This window comes from Mustela putorius, unplaced genomic scaffold, assembly GCF_011764305.1.
Source record: "Mustela putorius furo isolate JIRA1106 unplaced genomic scaffold, ASM1176430v1.1 tig00004007_pilon_pilon_pilon, whole genome shotgun sequence".
NCBI classification, from domain to species: domain Eukaryota; kingdom Metazoa; phylum Chordata; class Mammalia; order Carnivora; family Mustelidae; genus Mustela; species Mustela putorius.
This window is the reverse complement of record NW_025422145.1, coordinates 1,277,497-1,297,983: the sequence shown is the minus strand read 5'-3', so window position 1 is coordinate 1,297,983 and position 20,487 is coordinate 1,277,497. Positions and strand designations below refer to the sequence as shown.

The 20,487-nt window shown below is 52.3% G+C and overlaps 1 protein-coding gene across 2 annotated transcripts in view; it reads right to left on the bottom strand.

Moving 5' to 3' along the window:
• SYT17 (synaptotagmin 17) overlaps positions 1 to 19,473 on the bottom strand; it is an 85,806-nt gene extending 66,333 nt beyond the window's left edge. Inside the window, exons 1-5 of one of the 2 annotated variants that reach the window (XM_004750308.3) lie at positions 19,024 to 19,473; positions 15,281 to 15,298; positions 14,455 to 14,603; positions 7,577 to 7,725; positions 4,058 to 4,677 (exon numbers count right to left, since the gene is read on the bottom strand). In XM_004750308.3, coding sequence (XP_004750365.1) covers positions 4,058 to 4,677; positions 7,577 to 7,725; positions 14,455 to 14,603; positions 15,281 to 15,298; positions 19,024 to 19,038 — 951 coding nt within the window. In that variant the 5' untranslated portion in view covers positions 19,039 to 19,473. Of the gene's footprint in view, positions 1 to 4,057; positions 4,678 to 7,576; positions 7,726 to 14,454; positions 14,604 to 15,280; positions 15,304 to 15,467; positions 15,745 to 19,023 lie in introns of those variants that run through there. The other variant, XM_004750307.3, reaches the window with a different exon arrangement.
• Positions 19,474 to 20,487: the final 1,014 nt, after the last annotated feature.

Sequence of the window (20,487 nt, the reverse complement as noted above, 5' to 3'; positions counted from 1 at the left end):
TATGCTTTCTATTTCTCTGTCTCATTTTCATTATCTCCTAGCCAAACCTTATCAACGAGACCAAAAACCTGACAGAAGCTCCATTAGCCGCTACCGTCCTGAAGGCCAAGATCAAAAGATGCAATGTTCAAAGTCACGAAACAGCTGGGACGTTCTGCCGCGAGCCAGACTATGCCTACACGCCGGCCTCACCCGCCACCGCTCCCGTGGGCTCTCCAAGGCACAGACATGCAGAACTCAGCCCTAATAGCCACACTGATCCCACACCGGCGAGGCAGGCTGACAACAAGAAACTGCAAGCTCTGCTTTCCACCCCCAGACACGGCTGCATCTACCCCTCCCATTCAGTGCTCGCTCGGGGGAAGGCAGACCCTGGCCTGCCAGGAAAACCAGCATCAACATCCAGTGGCCTCCAGGGCACCGTGTGCGGATTTTGTTTTCTGTCTCCAAGGCAGGCCTCCTTTGCACAGTATGGATTTTGGTTCAGAACTAGTATCTCCTTTTCTACGTTTGGGATGAAAACACACTTACCTGGATGTCTGCTCCTAACACCCTCCGCCCCTGGCTCTCCCTGCTTCCCAGCGACTGTTCCTCCTGGAAAAACCTCCCCAGCCTTCGGGGACCAGCCCTGCCCTCATCTTGCCTGCATGGCAGACCCTGTTGCTGTCCTTAACCTCCGTTTCCCCTTCTTCCACTGTGGGCTTTCTCCCTCTGGCACTACGGACGCTTTGGGCTAGAACATTCTTCGTGGTAGGGGCTGTCCCGTGCACCGCAGGTGCTCAGCGGCATCCCGGACCTCCACCCACCAAACCCACAATGCTTCCCAGCACCGTCTACCATCCTGAGAGCAAGACGGGCCCTGGCTCAGAACCACCATTCTGCAGGACGGAAGCTGCAGGCAGACCCAGGGCCACTCCCCTGAAAATCAGATTTCCCTGTTGGGTCCCCGCCAAAGACTGACAGAGGTGGGAGTGCCAATGACTGGCTCCCAGTCTGAAGGAGGAAGCGCCCCGCAGCGCCATCCTGCCATCCACAGTCCCGCTCCCCACCCACAATCAGGGCGAGGCTAAGCCCACATCCTCCCTGGGCCATCACCCTTCCCTAGACTGCTCCCCGCCCCCCCCGCCCCTGCAGGGCATTGTCCTACGTTCTGTTGTGGGTTCAATGATCCCCCCCCAAAAGACATGTTATCATCCTCACTCCCATCAGTCCAGAATGTGACCTGACTTGGAAATACGGTTGTCGCAGATGTGACTATTTGAAATGGGAACATGATGGGGGAGGGTGGGCCCCTCATCCAATAGGACTGGTGTCCTTGTAAGACAGAGATGCACACAAAGAAGGTCACGTGACGACAGAGGCGAGATTTGAGTGATGCAGCTCTAAGCCCAGGGACACCAAGGATGGCGAGCAACCATCAGAAGCCAGAAAGCGGCAAGGGAAGATTCTCCCCTATAGGTTTCGGAGGGAGCATGGCCTTGATCTTGGACTTCTAACATCCAGACTGGGAGACAATGAATTTCTATCGTTTTAAGCCTCTCATTTGTGACGTTTTGTCACAGCAGCCCTACAAACGAATCCACACCCAAACCCTTACCTCAAGCTCTGCTTCCAGGGAACCCAAACCTCGGACAACTGGCCTTTCTACTCACAGAGTGTCATTTCCAGAGCCAGCCCGCGAAGGGAGAGGGGAGTCCCTCAGCCAGTTTCCATGAGCCTTTCTTAGAGCGAGATGCAAGAAGGGAAGGAAGCAGAGTAGCAGGTGAGAGAAAGACACTCGCTTCGGGCAGTCCTTCCTCCCCTCCATCCTTCCTTCATTCAACAAAGATTACTGAGCGCTACCTGCCACATGCCGGGCACTGTTCTAGGCACACGACATGGAGAAGTGGACAGCAAAGATAAAAATCTGTCCTCGTGGGGTTTGCATACTAGCAGGGGAGACATACCAGAGAATGTATGACGACGGGAGGGGGCCAGGGAGGGCCTTAGGTGGGGGCCACCAGGCCAGCAGAGGGAAGCGGCAGATGCCACCTCTGGTGCCAGCTACAGACCGTCCCAAAGTCCTGCTGGGGCATGGTATCAGCTCGGGCAGACAGCTGTCCCTGAGGCTGTGCGAGCGCACCTGACCAGCAGCCAAAGAGCCATTCTGGCCCCAAGACCCACCGTGGCCTTTCCCCTTCCCTGTGTTCTCCTGTTCTCTTCACCCCCTCACTCCTGCTTCCTGGGATCACCCCCTAAATAAACCGCCTGCACCCAGGGCCTTGCCTTGGCCTCGGATTTCGGGAGAATCAAACTAGGGCAGATGGGCCAGGCCCCGCTGACTGAGACTCTAACACTTCACACTACAGCCAAGGCAAGGTGTGCGGGTGTCCAGATTCTCTGGGTGTCCAGGGTCCTCCACTTGAATGTGTACAATCGAGCTTGGCCACACAGAGTCGATGTGGTCCAGTGGGTCTCCCTCTTTCAAATTTCTTAATGGTTGGAAACCCAGTGAGAAGGCTACACCGAAAGCATCCACTATGTCCTGGTCATGTGATGGGAAAGAGGACATGGGATTATAGCACACACTGGTAACACCTGGACCACCCCGTCCCCATCCCCATCGCTTCAGTGCATGTGGGCCCGAATGCGGCTGCCAGCTCTCGTACTTTTCTTTCTTTCTTTCTTTCTTTTTTTTTTTTTTTTGCATCTGTGGATATCAAAGATCTCTTTAACCACCAGTGTAATGGGTCAGAAATGCCAGGGAAGAAGCGTCTCCATCCCCCACAGCCCTCATTCAATGGCTGATAGGAACTGGCGTACAAACACCCCAGCTCCCCCGTCCCCCAGGTGGAAAGACTCGTAGGCATGTGTCTAACACTGGCTTCTCCCTTCCCTAGCTCGTTTTGGCTCCATTCACCCACAGCGGTGGCCGGCCAGGTAATACACACGTTATGTGACTGTCCCACTCCTTCCTGGTGTGTCCTCTGGTGTCACCTCCCTGATCAATTATTTCCCTTGCCTTGGGATTTTGTCCTTCTTGGGGGATCCAAATGAAGAGAAGGATAAATCTATCTTTGAATGGAAACACACACACACACACACAGTAGAGCAACCCCTCTGGTCCTCACGTTTAAAGCCTGTCCTCGGGTGTGATGCTGGCTCATCAAATCCCTGACCAGGAGAGCTCAGCTCTGAAAAGCACCTTGGTATGTCAGCCCTAACGTAATCCTGCCTGCGTTACACACGACTGTCACCCTCGGCGTGAATGGATGACCCTGGCCTCCAACCGGCTGGGTCTTTTCCTTCCCTGGGGCGCCCGCCTCCTCCTTCCGCCCCCACGGAGTGCACTGTCATCCTCCAGTCCACAGAATGCCCAAGCGAGGGACGCTCCCAGCCCACTGGGGACAGAGCCTGGTCCGTGGGTGGCTTCCCCAGCAGCCAACTGCCTGTCTGTGGGCTGGTCGGGGGAAAGAAGCCAATCTCACAATTTGCCTGAAACACATCCATTTATCATCCTGTTCTTCAGCCCTCATTTTATTTTTCCCAAATCAATTTCTGAAAGTCAAAATGACTGATGGCTTCATACCCTGGACCATCATTCTCCTTATTAAATAACCCGGCATCGACAACAAAAACCTCTCAGGGTGGTGATGGTTACGTGAATCTATGCATGTGATAAAACTTCATGGAACTACATAAACACACACACACACGCACGCACGCACGCACACATACGCACGCACGCACGCACACATACACACGCACACGCGTGCACGCACACACAGTGGTGCGTGTAAAACTCTGCAAAAATCCAATAAGGTCCGGAGCCTCGTGGCCAACGTCACTTTGCTGCCATTGCTGACACACTCTGGTTGTGTAAGATTTGTGACCGGGGCTGCTGGGAGACAAGAACACAAGAACTCCCTGTGGCGTCTGCGACAGCTTGTAAGTCAAAACTTATTTCAAAACTGAAAGTTTTTTAACATGCAAAGGCGATTTAAAGAACGAAATGAAAATCAGCTTTAAAAAAAAAAAAAAATCTCCCAGCAGGTAAGACCGCCAACCTGCCCCTTACCTGAGAACTGGGGACCAGCGCCTTCCACCAGTGCCCGCCTTTCACCAGGTCAACCTCGCACAGGGGCACGGACACCTTCCCAATGACACAGTGGCGGGAGAACTTATCAAAATCCACCACGGTCAGCAGCAGGGTCCTCCTCTGCGCTTCTAGGAAGGGGATCTCGAAGGTGTAACGCTCCTCAAACACGGGTTTCTGGGTCTTGCGTTTGACCCCCGTCTGCTTCGAGTTCTTCTGGTCCGGCAGGAGACAGATCTTGACGTAGGGGTTTGAGTGCGCCATGTCTTGGCGTGAGCCGTCGTGGGAGATGGGGGGCGGCAGGTCCCTGGCCTCGATCACCCTCACGGTCAGGTGGTTGTGCAGCAGGTCGTACTGGGTGCTGAAATGCAACATGCCCAGCTGGTACTTGGACAAGATCTCCTCATCAGTCAGGAAGTCCACGTCATCGCTATTGGAGTCGAGGGAGTACAGCTGAGGCTCGAACTTTCTGAAATAGTCGTCCGGGGTATAGGTCCGTCTGAGCACCGAGGGCTGGATGGGCTCCTTTTTGGCGCTGAGCACCCCAAACTCGATAGGCTTAATATCAATGAGTGGGGAGCTGGGCCGTCTGGATTCAAGACCTAAACAGCCGCCAGAAAGAACAATTAACACCGCCACATGTGGGCCCGAACCCGGACGGCTTCATGAGACTGGCAACACTTCCTAGATTCTCACGCTGTTCACCCTGTTTCCTAAGGCTCTTCGTCATCTGCCCTCTATACCTTGAGATCCTCTTACTGATTCTGAGACGCAACATGGAGGCATGACCATCCCCATCACAACCAGCCACCGTTCTCAACACACTGACGTATCAAGTCACCGATCTCCACAAGACAGAGATCCCTATCTCTAGGAGCAGCGATCCCTCCTCAATAGATGAGGAAACAGAAACTCAAAGTAACTCTCCAGAAGTGATGTAGGTAGTAGTAAAAAGGCAGAACCAGGAGTCAAGCCCAGCTTGTCTGGCCCCAGAGTCTTGAGGCTAACCGTGACCCTATACTGCCTCCACTTCCAGAGAGTGGACTCTGGAGCCAGACTTCCTGGGACTTGGGTTTCCCATCTGTAAAATGGACTCCGTCATGGCACCTGCCTCAGAGGATGGTGATTCATGGAGCCAACGCATGGAAAGGACTAGGCACAGAATGTGCCCAGTAAGAGTTTACTAAACGACAAGTTACTGTACTTCTTCAAGGATCACATTTGGACTTTCCCATTCATGGGGCACCTCTCCCCTTCCCCTCAACCAGCAGACTTCATGGCTCCCAAGTCCGTCATCCGAATCTTTGCTCACCCCTTGATTCTAGTAATGAGCTCATGGAATTAAAAAAAAGAAAAGAAAAGAAAGAAAACAATTATTTAACTGAGGGACAACTAACACACAAAAATGCCGTGCATATGAGCTCAGAGGGAAGTACGCACCCATGAAGCCATTGCCACACTCCGTGCTACAACATACCCATCACCTCCCAAAGTGTTCTCCTGCCTTCTTTATGGAATTTTTCTGGGGATAAGGACCTTTAACACAAGATCAAGTCTCTTAATAAAACGTTAAGTATACAACACTGTTAACTGTAGGCACCATGCCGTCCAGCAGATTTCTAGAACTTACTTGTCTTGTGTAATGGAAAACAACACTGCCCCAGGTCCCGATCCCTGCAGAACTCAGTAACTACACTTTCCTCTCTGCCCCTACGAGCTTGACCACTAGATTGTGCACATAAAGCAGGGTCACATAGCATTCATTCTTTCACAACATTCTTATTAAGTGCCCCAACACCTGTCCTGTCCGCTAACATCATGAGACTTTGGTCTGATGCATGGTTGCTACTCTGGTAACTCTGTGCTAAATGGAAATCGTCTGTGTACAGAGCTGGGCAGAAGACCTAGGAATCATCTAGATGGGTTCTATCTAAGACATATATAATGGGGTTCAGAAAGACAAACAACATAGGTAACTTAAAACCGTCTCATTTGTAAGAGGGCAAAGAAACGGGTGAAATGAATGCTAATCTGTTCAACATCTTATCAAAACGAATACATTTTAATGAGACAGTTTAAATTCTCTCGTGTTTCCTGGCTTCAGAATCGTGGGTATTTAACACATAGAGCATGTCTCCACGGGGCTTAGCCCCATTTAAATGCTCACCAGTGACATGTGGCTGGAGGTCGCTGGACTGGACGGCGCAGGTGGAGAACAGGCCTCTTGTTTTACAGATGGAAAGACCAAGGCCGAGAGGAGCCTCAGGTCCCCTCTGTTTCACTCTTTCAAGCCCTTGAACTTTGCTCTACTTCCTCCCCGCCACGTACCCCCGGGAAAGATCAGACACGAATATTTCGAGTGCATTTACTTTATGAATTGTAAGCTTTCCCCCCCCCTCTGTTGGGTGAACTGCAGACAGCTGAACGAGAGAGGGGAGATACTTTGGGGGAGTGAAGGGAGCCTGGGAGTCTCTGGGCTTCCTCCTCTTCCTTCTTCCTCACCCAAATCATCCCAACTTGTCAAACACAGATGCTGTACATCCGAGTGGACCAGCTGGGTGGGGGTGGGGGTGTCTGTGGACCCTATCTGACCCTGAGATACATTCTGTCTGGGTTTAAAGCTGAAGAAGTTTCATATAAAAACCGAGATGGCCAGTTTCTCCTCAGAAAGGGCAGGCACTACGGAGCCCACGGTCTCGTTCCCACGGCAAGAATGAGTCGCAGCTGTCCCTTTCAGTCGGGGGTAGCTTCCCAAAGGGGCCACAGTCCCCACCCTGCCCTGGCAACTGAGGCCAAGTCAGCTGCCACTTGTCACTGCGATCGAACAATCCTCATCTCTGCTCGACCCTTTGCAAGTCACTCACTGACACGACCCGCCTGGCCCCGAAAGTTACTCGAATTTGCACCCCTTGGGGTCTGAAATGATACACGCGGTTCATGTCAATCAACTGAGCCAACTCGGTGAAACTTGTGATCAGGAAAAAGAAAAATTGATCAAAGTAAGTGCTTCTGGGGCGCCTGGGTGGCTCCGTGGGTTCAAGCCTCTGCCTTCGGCTCAGGTCATGATCTCAGGGTCCTGGGATCGAGCCCTACATCTGGGCTCTCTGCTCAGCAGGGAGCCTGCTTCCCCCTCTCTCTCTGCCTGCCTCTCCGCCTGCTTGTGATCTCTCTCTGTCAAATAAATAAATAAAATCTTTAAAAAAAAAAGTGCTTCTGACTGAACCCAGCAGAAATCAGGTGCAACGCACTCCTGTCACATGGCCATTCTTCCTCCATCCTCTTGTCTCCCGGCTGCCCTCCCACTGTCCCCTCTCCAGAGACAATCCTGTCCCTCTTCTCTTTCCTTGGGGATGCCACCAAGTGTCTGGGAAAGCCAGCTCTCTCCTTTGGTCCTGAGGGCTGGTCTAATGGGATTTTTAATCCGGGGAACCCGCAAGGAAGGGGAACGGCACAGGACCACGTGAGCCACGACCCCTAGGCAGTCACAGCAAAGACACTTACTTGAAATCCTCCGGGTCAGGCTGTACGTAGACTTAGATGTGTCTGAGGACGAGCATCTTCGATCTGGGGAATTGGTCCGTGGGGTCAGAGGGACTTCACTGCCCGTGTGGACGGAGTCCCCGTCCTTGTCACTGCTCCGGCTGGCCATCCTATAGGAATGAAAGAGGTCTCAATGGTTGTTAAAAATCCCCAGGGACGGGCATCTCTGCCCCTGGGAGGACAGCCCCGTGATCAAACAGCTCTCAGGTCCAGTGTCTACAACTTGCAGTAACACAAACTTGAATCAGTGTGGCAGACCTAAATTTATCTCAGTAATGTCTTACTTTTTGCATAAAATGTGAAATGATATGAATAAATTCTGTCAAGAATGTGCATAATTTCCAGAGAGGCCGGTGGGGAGGGATATGTACTTATTCATGCTATTGTCACATGGGGGCGCCACGTAGGCTAAGTCAAGTCAAGACCTCTTGATGCTCAGTCTAGAAGGAACCACGGGGTTGCCTATTCTCGTCTGAACTTCTGCAAGTGGCTTTTGGTGGAAATGGCCTGCTATTTCAATCCTGTGTCTATACTTTAACATCTTTAAAAGTAACCTACGGGGGCACCTGGGTGGCTCAGTCATTAAGCCTCTGCCTTTGGCTCAGGTCATGATCCCAGAGTCCTGGAACAAGCCCTGCATGGGTTTCCTGCTTGGCAAGAAGCCTGCTTCTCCCTCTCCCACTCTCCCTGCCTGTGTTCCCTCTCTAGCTGTCTCTCTGTCAAATAAATAAATAAAATCTTTTTAAAAAATAAAGAAAATAAATAAAAGTATCCTTTAACAGTGTCAACTCAAGAGTTCTCTGAGTCAAGGTTAAAGCTACAAAATGGCCCTGAGAATCAATGACTTAAGAGCAATAATTTGATGGGAAGAAATAGCTAAAAATGAGCAGCAGCCATGATCCAATGTGCTCCCAAGGAGGATGAAAAATACTAAAAGAAAAAGCACTGGGTCGGGGTTGGGGAGTTACAGGGTAGTAATTAAGAGCACAACCTCTTGGTCTGAACTCTGGCTGAGTGACCTTGGGCAAGGCCCTTCCTCTCTCCGTGCCTCCATCTACCCATCTGTCAAGTGGGAATAATAACGGTACCTACCTTAGATGGTTGCTCTCAACACTGTGTGAGTTAGCACATATAAAATGCTTAGAACAGTCCTAAGTAGTAGGTATGTGCTCAATACATTTTGGCTGGTATTATTACAATCTTTAAGAGCCCCCAGTCGCCAAAAAGCTAGGTGAGGATGCCATGGGGAGGGGAAGGGAGAGGAGGGTTAAAAAGGTGGCGGAGTGGCTGAGAGACTGATGCTGCTATTGACCCGCCCCTAAGCTACCCTGGCTGTAGATGGATACCTCCTGAGACCGCACCCCCCACTCCCCCCCTCAGCTTGACATTTAAGCCTGTGCAGAAGCCAGTCTTGAAAAAATGCAAGTTTCCAATTCTAGGAGGTCTTCAGATACATCCTGTGCATGAAATGAGATGGATCTGATGTTCTCCCAAAGCAATATAAGGGTCACAGCCAGGACAAGACCGGGCATATGATGAGGTGAGGGGTGGGGGTGGGGGGGCTGCAGAGGAATGCCCCGTCTTTGCTTGCCTCCCCGTCTGGAAGGGGTGCACGGAGCAGATGGAATGGCGGACGGTGGGGGGGTGGGGCAGGGGAAGGCACAGAAATGCAGCCACACTGTACGCTTGATTCTTCTCTCGAAGGTAGAACCACCTCAGGCACCCCCAGCCACACGCCTGTTTCCTGGAGGGCCGCTGCCGTAGGTCAGTGCGGCGGCCACCTCCATCTGTGATGTCTCACCCAGTTTTCAAGGCTCAGCTGAACGGCTGTGGCCCCTGAAGCCTCCGATGAGTCCTTTCAGACAACGACTGAGCCACCCCTGCTCCTCTGTACTTACTCCCCGGGCTTCCCAGCCCTTCCCCTGGCACACTGAGCTGAGCCACGCTCTTCCCTCTGCCCAGAACACTCTTCCTGTCTCCATCTCCTGTCCAGTTCCTTCTCATCCTGAGTCAGGTCTCAGCTTCAACAGCATCTCCTCGGAGAGGCCCCACCCTGTCCCTACCTATCGCCTCCCCCCCCCCGCCCCCATCAGCCCTTCTCTCCCTCTTCAACGATGCAGGAAAATCGTCTTTAGTTGTGGCTTATCTTTTGCGTCTGACACTAAATTCTGACTCAGTGTCGCTCGTTCACCACGGCCGACCTTGCCCCAGTACGGCATCTGGCACATGTGGGGTCTTCCACATTTATTTCTCAGTAAACGAAGGAATGAATTCACCCTTCTTAGGATTCTTTTTTTTTTTTAAAGATTTTATTTATTTATTTGACAGACAGAGATCACAAGCAGGCAGAGAGGCAGGCAGAGAGAGAGAGAGAGAGAGGAGAAAGCAGGCTTCTTGCCGAGCAGAGAGCCTGATGCGGGACTCGATCCCAGGACCCCTAGATCATGACCTAAGCTGAAGGCAGAGGCTTAACCCACTGAGCCACCCAGGTGTCCCCCCTTCTTTGGATTCTTTTCTGATGTATTTTTTTTTTTTTTAGATTTTATTTATTTATTTGACAGAGAGACATCACAAGTAGACAGACAGACAGACAGGCAGAGAGAGAGAGAGAGAGAGGAAAGCAGGCTCCCCGCTGAGCAGAGAGCCTGATGCGGGACTCAATCCCAGGACCCTGAGATCATGACCTGAGCCGAAGGCAGCGGCTTAAACCACTGAGCCACCCAGGCGCCCTTTTCTGATGTATCTTGACTCAAAATGATCTGCGTGCATATCTTGCCACCGCCCCCTGCCCCCCGGCCACCGCACAGCAGGGTACACTCCTTAATGGGGGCATCTGTACTTCTCTTGATTAAAGGTACCTGGCGTGTCAGACACTGTGCTAAATGCTCTGTCTGAACCATCTCATTAATCCTTAAAACAATCCAGAGTTTACTTGTTATTAAGAAGGTTTACCCCATTTACACATTGGCGGGGGGAGGGGGGCACGAGGGACAGGGGGTGGGGGATGGGGTGGATAATTATTTCGCACCACTGTTACACTCCCAATGCAGTCCAGCAATACCAGCATGCCCCCAACTACTGAGCTGGGGATTCCTTGTGAGACCTGTCAGAGCTATGGACATGATAGGTCCTCGATACGCGCTTGATGGACAAAGAAATGACCTGATGTTAGTTCACTCTTCAATGAGGGTCTTTCTGGCTTCGCTCCAAAAGCAGCCAGTCGGACTGTATATGGTTTTCCCGACCTTCACCAGCCCAGCCCTGCCAAGGAAAGCTGGGGGACCCAAATGACAAGAGCATGTGTGACGATGAATGGTGTGGTGTGTTCCCTAAAATCCCACACACAAAGGACTAGCTCATCTGTCACAGGCCACCCCAAGGAAAGGTATGTCCTGTGGTTCTTAGCTCAAATGTCACAGTAGGAACGGCACTGCAAAGCCTGAACACTTGACATTTCTAGTCCCTGCCTGTTTGATAACATGCAACTGCCCACTTGGTAAATAAATCTGGGGAAAGCGCAAACTGCAAATTCACTTTTTGAATGATTTAACCCGCCTCCCCTTTTCAGATTTCTCTTAACATTTTGCATTACGTTGAATTCCAAAAATGTATACTAAGGTGCTACCCAGGATTTAAAATATTCATCCTAAGCACGGAAAGTCATGTACCGCTGTTCAGGCTCTAGACTGCAAAGTTCTAGGTGGTATTCATAAGGACCGCCAGGTGAACGGGGCCTTCCGGAGTTGTGTGGTGTGTCAGCCCTGCTGGGAAGGCTCCAGCCCTCTTCTCAGCCTGTGGCAAAACCAAAGCGTCTTCCCAGAGGGTCTGCACCCCTTGCCCCCAGAAGGAGTCCCCCACTTGCACAATGGGTCAGCAGCCAGGGGAAAGTGCAACTGTCCTCCAGCTCAGAATCTAGGCCATGCATCCGTAACACTCAACATCTGGGCATCTGCGGTAAACAGGTAGCTGACTGTGTGCGGTAAACAGGTAGCTGACTGTGATTTTCAGGGTCCATCAGGATTCTGCCCTGGCTCAGCAGCCAACTCAAATTCCTGATCTGGCATTCAAGACCCTACAGGACCTGGGCTTACAGGCTCATTTTCCATGATTTCCCCAACTCTTCCTAGGTGCTGTGGAGTTTGCCACCCTGGGTCTATTCCCTCTGTAACCGCTCTGGTTACAGCACCCAAACTGTCTATTACAAAAATCGGCAAACTATGGGGCCTGATCTGCTGCCTGACTTTGAAGTAAGACAGGAACACAGCCATGCCCGTCCAGGAACGCACGGTCTATTGCTGCTCCCACACTATGTCTAGGAGCGGTTGGGACAGACTAAGCCCTTTCTAGGAAAAGTTTGCCCGGCCCTGGTCTACAAGCTTGGTTCACGTGTGTCAGGGGGAATGGCCCTTTCCCTGGTTCCAGGGTGGTCAGACAATCCAGGCATGATCCTAGCACCACGTCCTCCAAGCAAAAGTGACTGGCTCAACTGATTTGGCACATGACCCAAATCAGACAAATGAGACAAATTCCTGCTGTTGAGAATGAAGCAAAGAAGCAAGCAAGCTTAAGAATGAAGCAAATATGGGGGGTGCCTGGGTGGCTCAGTTGGTTACGCATCTGACTCTTGATTTTGGCTCAGGTCATGATCTCAGGGTTGTGAGACTGAGCCCTGCATTGGGCTCTAAGCTAGGCATGGAGCCTGCTTAAGATTCTCTCTCCCTCTCCCTCTTCCCCTCCCCACTCCTCAAAAAAGAATGAGGCCAGTATAGAAGAAATGGGGGTGAGGGGGTAGAAGAGGGCACAAATGCATGCCCGTGACAACATATGACCCCTGGATCCAGCTATGCCTGAAGCCACTATCCCTGGATTTTTCTCTATGAGACTATGCAAAACTGTCATAAAGGTGTGCAGGGTGTGAATGCACAACTCTTGGGGGTGGCTGGACCTACGTACCTGCCTTATCCCCTCTACCACATTTAAAATCTCCTGAGCACAGTAATCAGACTCTATTGAGGCTCTGCATCCCACAGTGTCTGGCCCACAAAGCATACCAGAGACATAGTTACCAAAGAAACAGATTAAGTTTTCAACCAGATGACTGGCACTTTCTGCCTGTAGGTTCAATTTCTGCCTACAGGTTCATCAGCTGGTCAATACCCATTTTTTGGAGTGAACAACACAGATAAAAACCATGCCCTCACTAAGCTGGCATCCTTCTGAGCATGGCTTTCAAGATACCAGATGCGCTGAGCCAACTTCAGCGACACAAGGCACTAAACAGTGGGAACGATCTCTCCATCATTCACCAAACATCTCAACTCCGTGTGTACCTGCAGGATTCAGGCTATATATATCCTGTGACTAAGCAATGAAAGCATTGCTTAACACTGTCTTTACACCAGTTTAAAGAATCTCCATCCATACCTACAAATTCTGGAAAAAAAAAAAAAAAGAAATGAACACTTTACTACTCTGTGAAGCATGTTATGTGCACACCTCATTACTCTGAATCACAACCCTATAAAACAAGTTCTATTACTATTCTCACTTTACAGGCGCAGAACCCAAGACCCAACGGGGTTAAGACGCACCACTTACATTAATGCCTGCCAAGCAACTGTCAAGCATTTGCAAATGCTTTTCTGCGTTCAAAGTCAGCCAGTCACCACAACCACCATATGACATAAACCCTATTATTTTTATCATCCCCACTTCACAGATGGGAAATCAAGGCACAGAGATCTAACAACTTGCTCCAGGTCACAGAACTGGGAAAAAGTAGGAGACACAGGATTTGAAGGCGCAGAGCCTGACACAGAGCCATGTTGCTATGGCAATATTTGATGCTTCTAAGAAGAGCAAGTGAGAGGACGGAGACGTGACCCCCCCAGCTTGGAGGGAAACTTCCAGAAGTTGTGGACTTCCAGAACCTGGAACAGCTCAAAGACTGAGCTGGAACAGCACCGGGTTCCCACTGCGGCTCTGGCTGTGGGCCCTCGCATTGCCTCCTGCCCTCTCGCAGCTCCCAGCTCTCACTCAGGAGGAGCTGAACTCAATGACGGCCAGGCCCTTCCCGGCGCTGGCCTTCCAGACTCAACCCAGGCTCTCTGGCCGAGTTCTTCCCTTAAGCCACCGAAAAGTGGACCAGACACATGGCTGAGAAGCTTCAAAACTATGTTCCCAAAAATATCTGAGCGACTGGCAGATGGAGACGTTGTGTGCAGGCGCGGGAGGAGCACGAATTGGAAATAAAATGAAAGATGCCAGAGAGAACATAAACAGCGTTGGAGGACAGGATGGAGCCTGGCGGTGCTTTTCTGCTTGCCTGTGCCTGAAGTTCTCGTTCAGACCAGCAAAAAGGCACCTGTTTGTCCACTCGGTCTACCAACCGGGCAGCAGCTGGACCTGAGCATCAACTCTGTGCCGGCCACTGGGTCAGCGGGGGCTAGGACCATGGGTCGTTCTGACGTGGACAGCCGTCCTTAGAATCTGGACATCCCTTGAGGAATGCAAGTGCTCCCAGATCTCTCCTTCCACGTGGAATGACACTCAACGTTGATGAAAAGCACGCACAGGCTTAGCACTGAGCGGTTTGCATCTCAGAGGAACCGAGGGAAACGGAGGGGAAGCTGGAGGCTGGCCACAAAACGACAGGCGCGCAGCCGGTCCCCGGTCCCCGTGCGCAGCACAGAGGTCCAAGGACACCCGGTGTTTCCCCTCTGCCACGACCCCGAGCCCTCCTACCCGCACCCCCCACACACCAACAGAGCAAAGCAAACATCTCGAGACCGAGAGATCAGAGATCGCTTCCAAGGAAGTTCAGAGCAGTTTTTACTTACAGCCAGGGAGGGGTCTGGGCAGGGAAAGGTCCCAGAATTTCAACTTCATCCTCACTCGACTGACAACAGCTGGATTCATAGCACCTCTGACAGCAGTGCCTGCAAGTCCATCTGCACAGTAGCAGATCGGAGATTCTAGAAAGAAAACCCTGAGGCCATCGGGGGAGGTGGGCGGTGGAGAGGGAGCGTGGGGGGGGGGGGAGGGGGGAGGAGGGGAGAGGAGGAAAAGGAAAAACACCCGAAAATTACAAGCGGCCGATCCCTGCTGGGAATAAGGACATTCAGGAGGTCTGTCTCTGCGGCTGAACACTTAGAACAAAATGTTTTCCGTTTCTATTTACCAACTGCAGGCCCCAAGATGGCAAACACCAACTCGCTGAGCCGTTAATAGCGAGCAAAACATTTGCAGGTATTTTCCTGGGTAGTTTACGTGAACGTCTTTCTGGACAGGTGGGTGGTTTATACAACATCGGGAGGGCTTATACAATATGTTCTCGAGACACAATGAATATTACTCTGCCTTCTTGAGAGCAAAGCAAAAGAGGTTTTTTAAAAAAACCACCTCAGTGACGTGAAAGTAAACAGAGGTCACTGAACGGAGTCAGGAGGGGATAGGTGGGGAGCAATCTGGCCTGTCTACAGGAGTGTCTCCTCGTCCTCGGGATCTCCCTCCCTTCCGCAGAAAGGCAGCAAAACCACTGTCGCTCTAAGCATCCAGTCGTTCTTTAATACCGAACAGCCCCGCAGCCCCACGTAAGACTCCAAAGCGAAAGGCAAGCACCTCTTGATCAGAAACCAGACCAAAGGAATCATCGAATGAACCCACCTCGTTCAAAGGTTCCAACTGCCCTTTTAGAGATCCACGAAGAAGCCAAGGGGCGTCGGGGGGAGAGAGGATTACAAAAAGAGAGACAAGACCAGTTTAGCAATATTCCAGCAACTCAGAAAAGAAAGAAAGAAAAGAAGAAAAAAAAAAAAAAAAAAGCCTGCATCTTTCCAATCTTTCCACTTACCATCCTGGGAAGGGCGCTGACTCCCTAACAAGCTGCTGCTGTCTACGGGGCTGCCGGTAGCCTCCTGGCTAACCAGCACCGAATAAATGGGAAACTTTAGCATTTCGATTTGATTTGCACCGTATGCTGCTATGAATCAGAGCGGGTGGATAGATAGTCATGCTATCCAACGCAGCCACACTTCAGAAGAGCAAACCTTCCCATACAGAAATAGCCATGAAGCCAACCCAGAAGGACATGATTAGCTAAGAGGCAGGCAGACACAATGTGTGACTTGGGATGTGATTTGGCTTCTCCCACCCTCCCAGGGGCCCTACCTTAAAATCCTGCTCCAATGGTGATGGTGGGGAGTTCCATATGACCACCCACAAACACAGGGAGCAGAAGAGGAAGCCATAATCTGGTCCTGGGAGGGGGTGGGGGGGGTGGGGCTACCTCCCTTTTAAGCCCTACCTTCCACCAGGACTTCTCACAGATTCCCCAGGCATAGACTCCCTCCCCCCCACCCCCCACCGCCAGGGAAGAGTGGCAGTGGCTTAGGAACCAAGGGGCCAAGTAAACCAGATAGATTAGGAGGAGTTCCGCATCCCAGCCTGGGATAAATCCCGGAGATGAACTCAAACTCAGATCGTCGAATCCAGGCAAAGAAAGTTACCCTCTTTTTCAGTTCTCTCGCAAGGAGGTGAGGGTCTCAGTTTGGTACCACTGCACGTTAACATGTTTCTAACCCTTGTACATCTACCCCCACCCCCACCCCCAGCCCCTCTTCCTTTCTAAACGGAGAGCAGACCTCAGCTCGGAGTCTTGGACATAACAAATATGTGGCATTATTATCATTGTGTTTATTTTTCCAGCTGCCTTCTGTTTATGTCAAGTGATCCTGGTTTTCTATTATGGTAGTGACATCAAGTTTCCTTTTCATACGACTTTAAGTTAAAAAAAAAAAGTGAGTCCCTTTATAGGAAAAAGTATTAAGTAAATATAGTACAAGTGGTACACAGCTCATGAAAAATTAAAAATCCTTGAAGTGATAAGGGAATGGCTGCAGCTTGGGAAAGAAAGTCTCAGGCACTAATCAAAAACTCTTCCAAAAGCAAAAGTTGAACCACACACAGAACAAGACCTGAAGATGCCTGGGGGCCACACAGAGCTGAGAGGATAAGTGTTAGAGCGGGCTTCACCACCAGCCAATCATGTGACTTGGGTAAATCAGGGGGCCACTCTGAACCTCAGTTACCTCTTTTCTTCAATGAAGGGCTAAGCTAGGACTCTCTGAAAATGCCTGTGTGTGCTGACCAGCTACAAAGTATCTGCACTCTTTCCCTGGCTTTATGAGAATAAGGTGGTTTTGTCAAGACCAGCTGGAACCTATTAGGCATCAGAGACTGTCCTGGCCAATACAACAGTGAAAAGGCAGCAAAAAGCTACACCCTCGTGCACTGACATGAGAAAGTGCTTGAAGATGCTTACAATAAAGTGCAAAGATAAAGGGCTGCTTTTTCCTTGGAAAACAGTCCCTGCCCATTCTTTTCTAAGAGGAAAGCATTTCTTGAGTGTGTGGTGATCAAAAGACACCATTTATAAAATCATGTGTGTAGAGACAAGGCCACCACAGGGCCCAATCATCTAGCTTTCTCAAACCCCAGGTACAGGAGGAAGGTCCAGGAGCAAAGAGAAACTAAGGAAGAAGAGGGGAGGGAACATGTTTATACGTTCCCAGCATGCTAAGTCTTTCTTTACATTGGGTCCACGGCATTCGTGTATTTGACTGGTTGGAGGATCATTGATTCAAGCCAGAAAGAAAGAGGAAGAAGGAGAATCCAGATATTCTAGAACAGGGGTTGGCAAGCTATGACTTAAAAGGCTATATCTAGCCCACAACCTCCTTTTGTACGGTCCTCCAGTTAAGGATGATTTTTGTACATTTTAGAACAGTTGGGAAAAAATCAAAAGAAAATGAGTACTTGACATAGCACACAGTATATGAAATTCAAATTTCAGCGGCCACAAGGAGTTTTATTGGAACACAGCCACGCCCATGCATTTACTATTGTCTATGGCTGTTTGAAGCCATACTCAGACTTGAGTATCTGTGACACATACCATGTAGTGCTCCAAGAAAAATATTTACTATTTGGACCTTTATAGAAAAAGTTTCCTACCTTGTTGCAGAAGGAAAGTCAGTTTCACCAAGCCAGACTCATTTTAGCTGCTTAACAAATCCCCCACTGATCCCCACCATCTCCCTTTTAGATCCCACCATGACCCCTAAGCAGCTGTGTGACCTTGGGCAAGTCACTGATCTCTGTCCTGAAGGTGGTCATTAAAAACCACAGAAGCCTGTTCTAATAATGTGTATTTCGCACTGGACTATGCATTCTGAGAGGCAGGCTGTGCTGTTTTCACAACTGTACCCCCAGCGCTCATATACAGTAGGTGGTCACTCACCTATTTATTGAGTGACTACTGAATAGCCCCCCCCCCCCCCCCCAACATTCAGCATGCAGTAAATGTACAATAAATATGACCTTCACTGAACTTGAAAAGAGGACCTAAAGATTCCACAGAAGCCAAAGGAGCGAATCTAAGCCAACCAGAGGGATGGAAAGACCAAGATGGGGGACAGAGCACGGAGTTCCTGCCAGGTTGTAAAGTCTGAGGACAAGATGTGAGCCAGTGGGGAACCGGGAAATCAGCAGCCCTCCCAGCTGTAGCCGAGGATAAGAGAAGTGAGCCCAGAGGCACCCTCAGTGTGGGAACCTGTAGGCTTCGCAGGGCAGAGAGGAGCCAACCCCCGCGAAAGCAAGCAGCTCAACGGGTCTGCCTGCAGGTCTGACTGCATGACCTTGGCGCTGACCTGTCGCCACTTCCCCGCCTTGTATTGAAGGGAAAGGTCTCTTGTCAAGCAGCCTCCCCCCCAAAAAGGATGCCTGGAAATGATTTCGGTCCAAGAATTCTTGCGAGAGTTTCCTCAAGGTGATGGGGGTCCACAACTACCAGACCCCAATGCAATGGCCGAAAACGACCGGCTGCTCCCGCCCCCCCCCCCCACAGCGCTTCTACAGTATATCCCCCACCCCTCAGCACCCAGTGCCCGGGAGAGACGACGTCCTTGTCCCTCCAGGCCGGAACAGCTGCCTCAGGCTCGCTCCGCCGGCCAATTAGCCAGAGCCGTCACCACGGCAACGGCAGCTGGCGGGCCGGGCGGCTGGCGCGTCCCGGGCCGCCCTCCCCGCGGCCCCTCCCCCGGGGTGGGGTGCAAGGGGAGCGGAGGGGGGCAGAAAAGTCCGCCCCACCCCCACTTCCTCCCCAGGAGGTGAGGGCGCGCGTGCAGAGTCCACAGGGGCCCTTCGTCCCGGGGTGTGGGGGTCCCCAGCCCCCTATCCTGGGTCGCACCCCCGCCACTGCACAGGTTGCGTGCCCTCGGGCACCCTTTTTCTCAAGGCAAGTTTGTGGGAGCCCCGCCGCGCGTCCTCCCTTCCGCGCGCTCACGGCCGGAGGGGGCGCGGCACCCCCCACCCGCACCGCGGACCTTGCCCCCCAGCCTCAGCCCTACCTGGATGTACGCCATTTTCGCCCTCGCGCACTCACTCCGGCCCGGGCATGGCGCCGCCACGGCCACTTTGCCCTCGCCAACAGGGGAGGGGGGAGAGAGCAAAGGGGGAAAGGAAGAAAAAGGCAGCCGGGTGGCCCCAGACGTGACTGGCGTGGCTGATGAGCGGCGCCCGCCCCTCTGCCGGCCGCCCCGTCCTTGCCTTTCCCTGCGTTCCGGCTCCCGGAGTCGGGGCCGCCTCCCAGGTTGGGAGAGCTGGGGGCGCCCAGAGCCCCCGCCTCGGCCACTCTCGCAGTCCGGCGCTCCCCCCGAGGCGCTGCCCTGGCTGGAAAGAGGCCGGGGCGCCTGGGGAAGGAGCCCGGGGCAGCCGCGGGGACTGCAGCGACCCCGGCGCAGGCGGGGCTGGAGACGCGGGGCCGGTGCGCGCCGGAGGCGGGGGAGGGGATGGGGAAGCGGGTGGGAGGGGGCGGTGCGCGGGTCAGCCCATCCGGTCGGCACCGGGGCTGGCACCTACCCAGAGCAGAGCCCCCGGGACGGCCTTGATGCCGAGGGGATACAGTCCTGCCCGCTGTGGAATCTGGAGCGGGGAGGGTCCTCCCCATCCAGCCCTCTCCCAGTCCGGGTTGGGAAAACTTTATTCCCGCCCCACCCGACGCGCCTAGAACTGTTGCGGCGAGGAACGCGGAGGCCAAATGAATGGGAGCCTTAAGTGCAGGTGGGGCCTAGGGTGCCCGGAGGAACATGCCGTGGCCAGGGCCGCAGGGGCGCGCGGAGACAGCGGAGCGCCCCTTTTACCCTAAACCTGCCCTAGATGCGCCCTGGGCTCAACAGGTCTGGAGCGGGGCGGCCCGGCAGCGCCACCCAGCGTCGAGCCCGCGACGTGCGCTCCTCTGCCCGCTCAAAGCTCAGCGAACGCGCGCCCCCGGGCGTGTCCCCCCTGTCCCGCCCGCCCGAGTGGCTGGGGCGCCCTGTGTCTGGAGTCCTCCCCCAAACCGGTTCTCCCACCCTCAGCGGCGTCAGAACTGGGGCCCACTCCGCTACTGAGGGATTTGAAGTGGAACATTGCCCTCCGCTGGTTCTCTTTTTTAAAATGCCCCGCCGTCTCCTGTTGCCGGTCACCTGTTTATCAATCTTTTAACTCCCCAGCGCCTCCGCCTGTCTTCTTCATCACTAAAAATGGCATAAAATCTCTGTCCTGCCTTTTCCCCAGGGCCGTTTTGTGGGGATAAATAAGGAACGTGGAAGTAACAAAAGGCGTAATGTGCGTCTGTGTGTGTATGTTGCGTGAAAATCTAACCAGTACACACTTTTTAGTTTGTCCGTCGTGTTTGATTCGTAGCAAGTGGCCTGCAGCACATGCCGAGCACTTATCATCTGGGAGACACCGTGATCACAAGCACTTCACAAGCATGATTTCATTTTATCGTCCTCTGCCTTGCTCACTATGTGTCTAGCACAGCGCCTGAT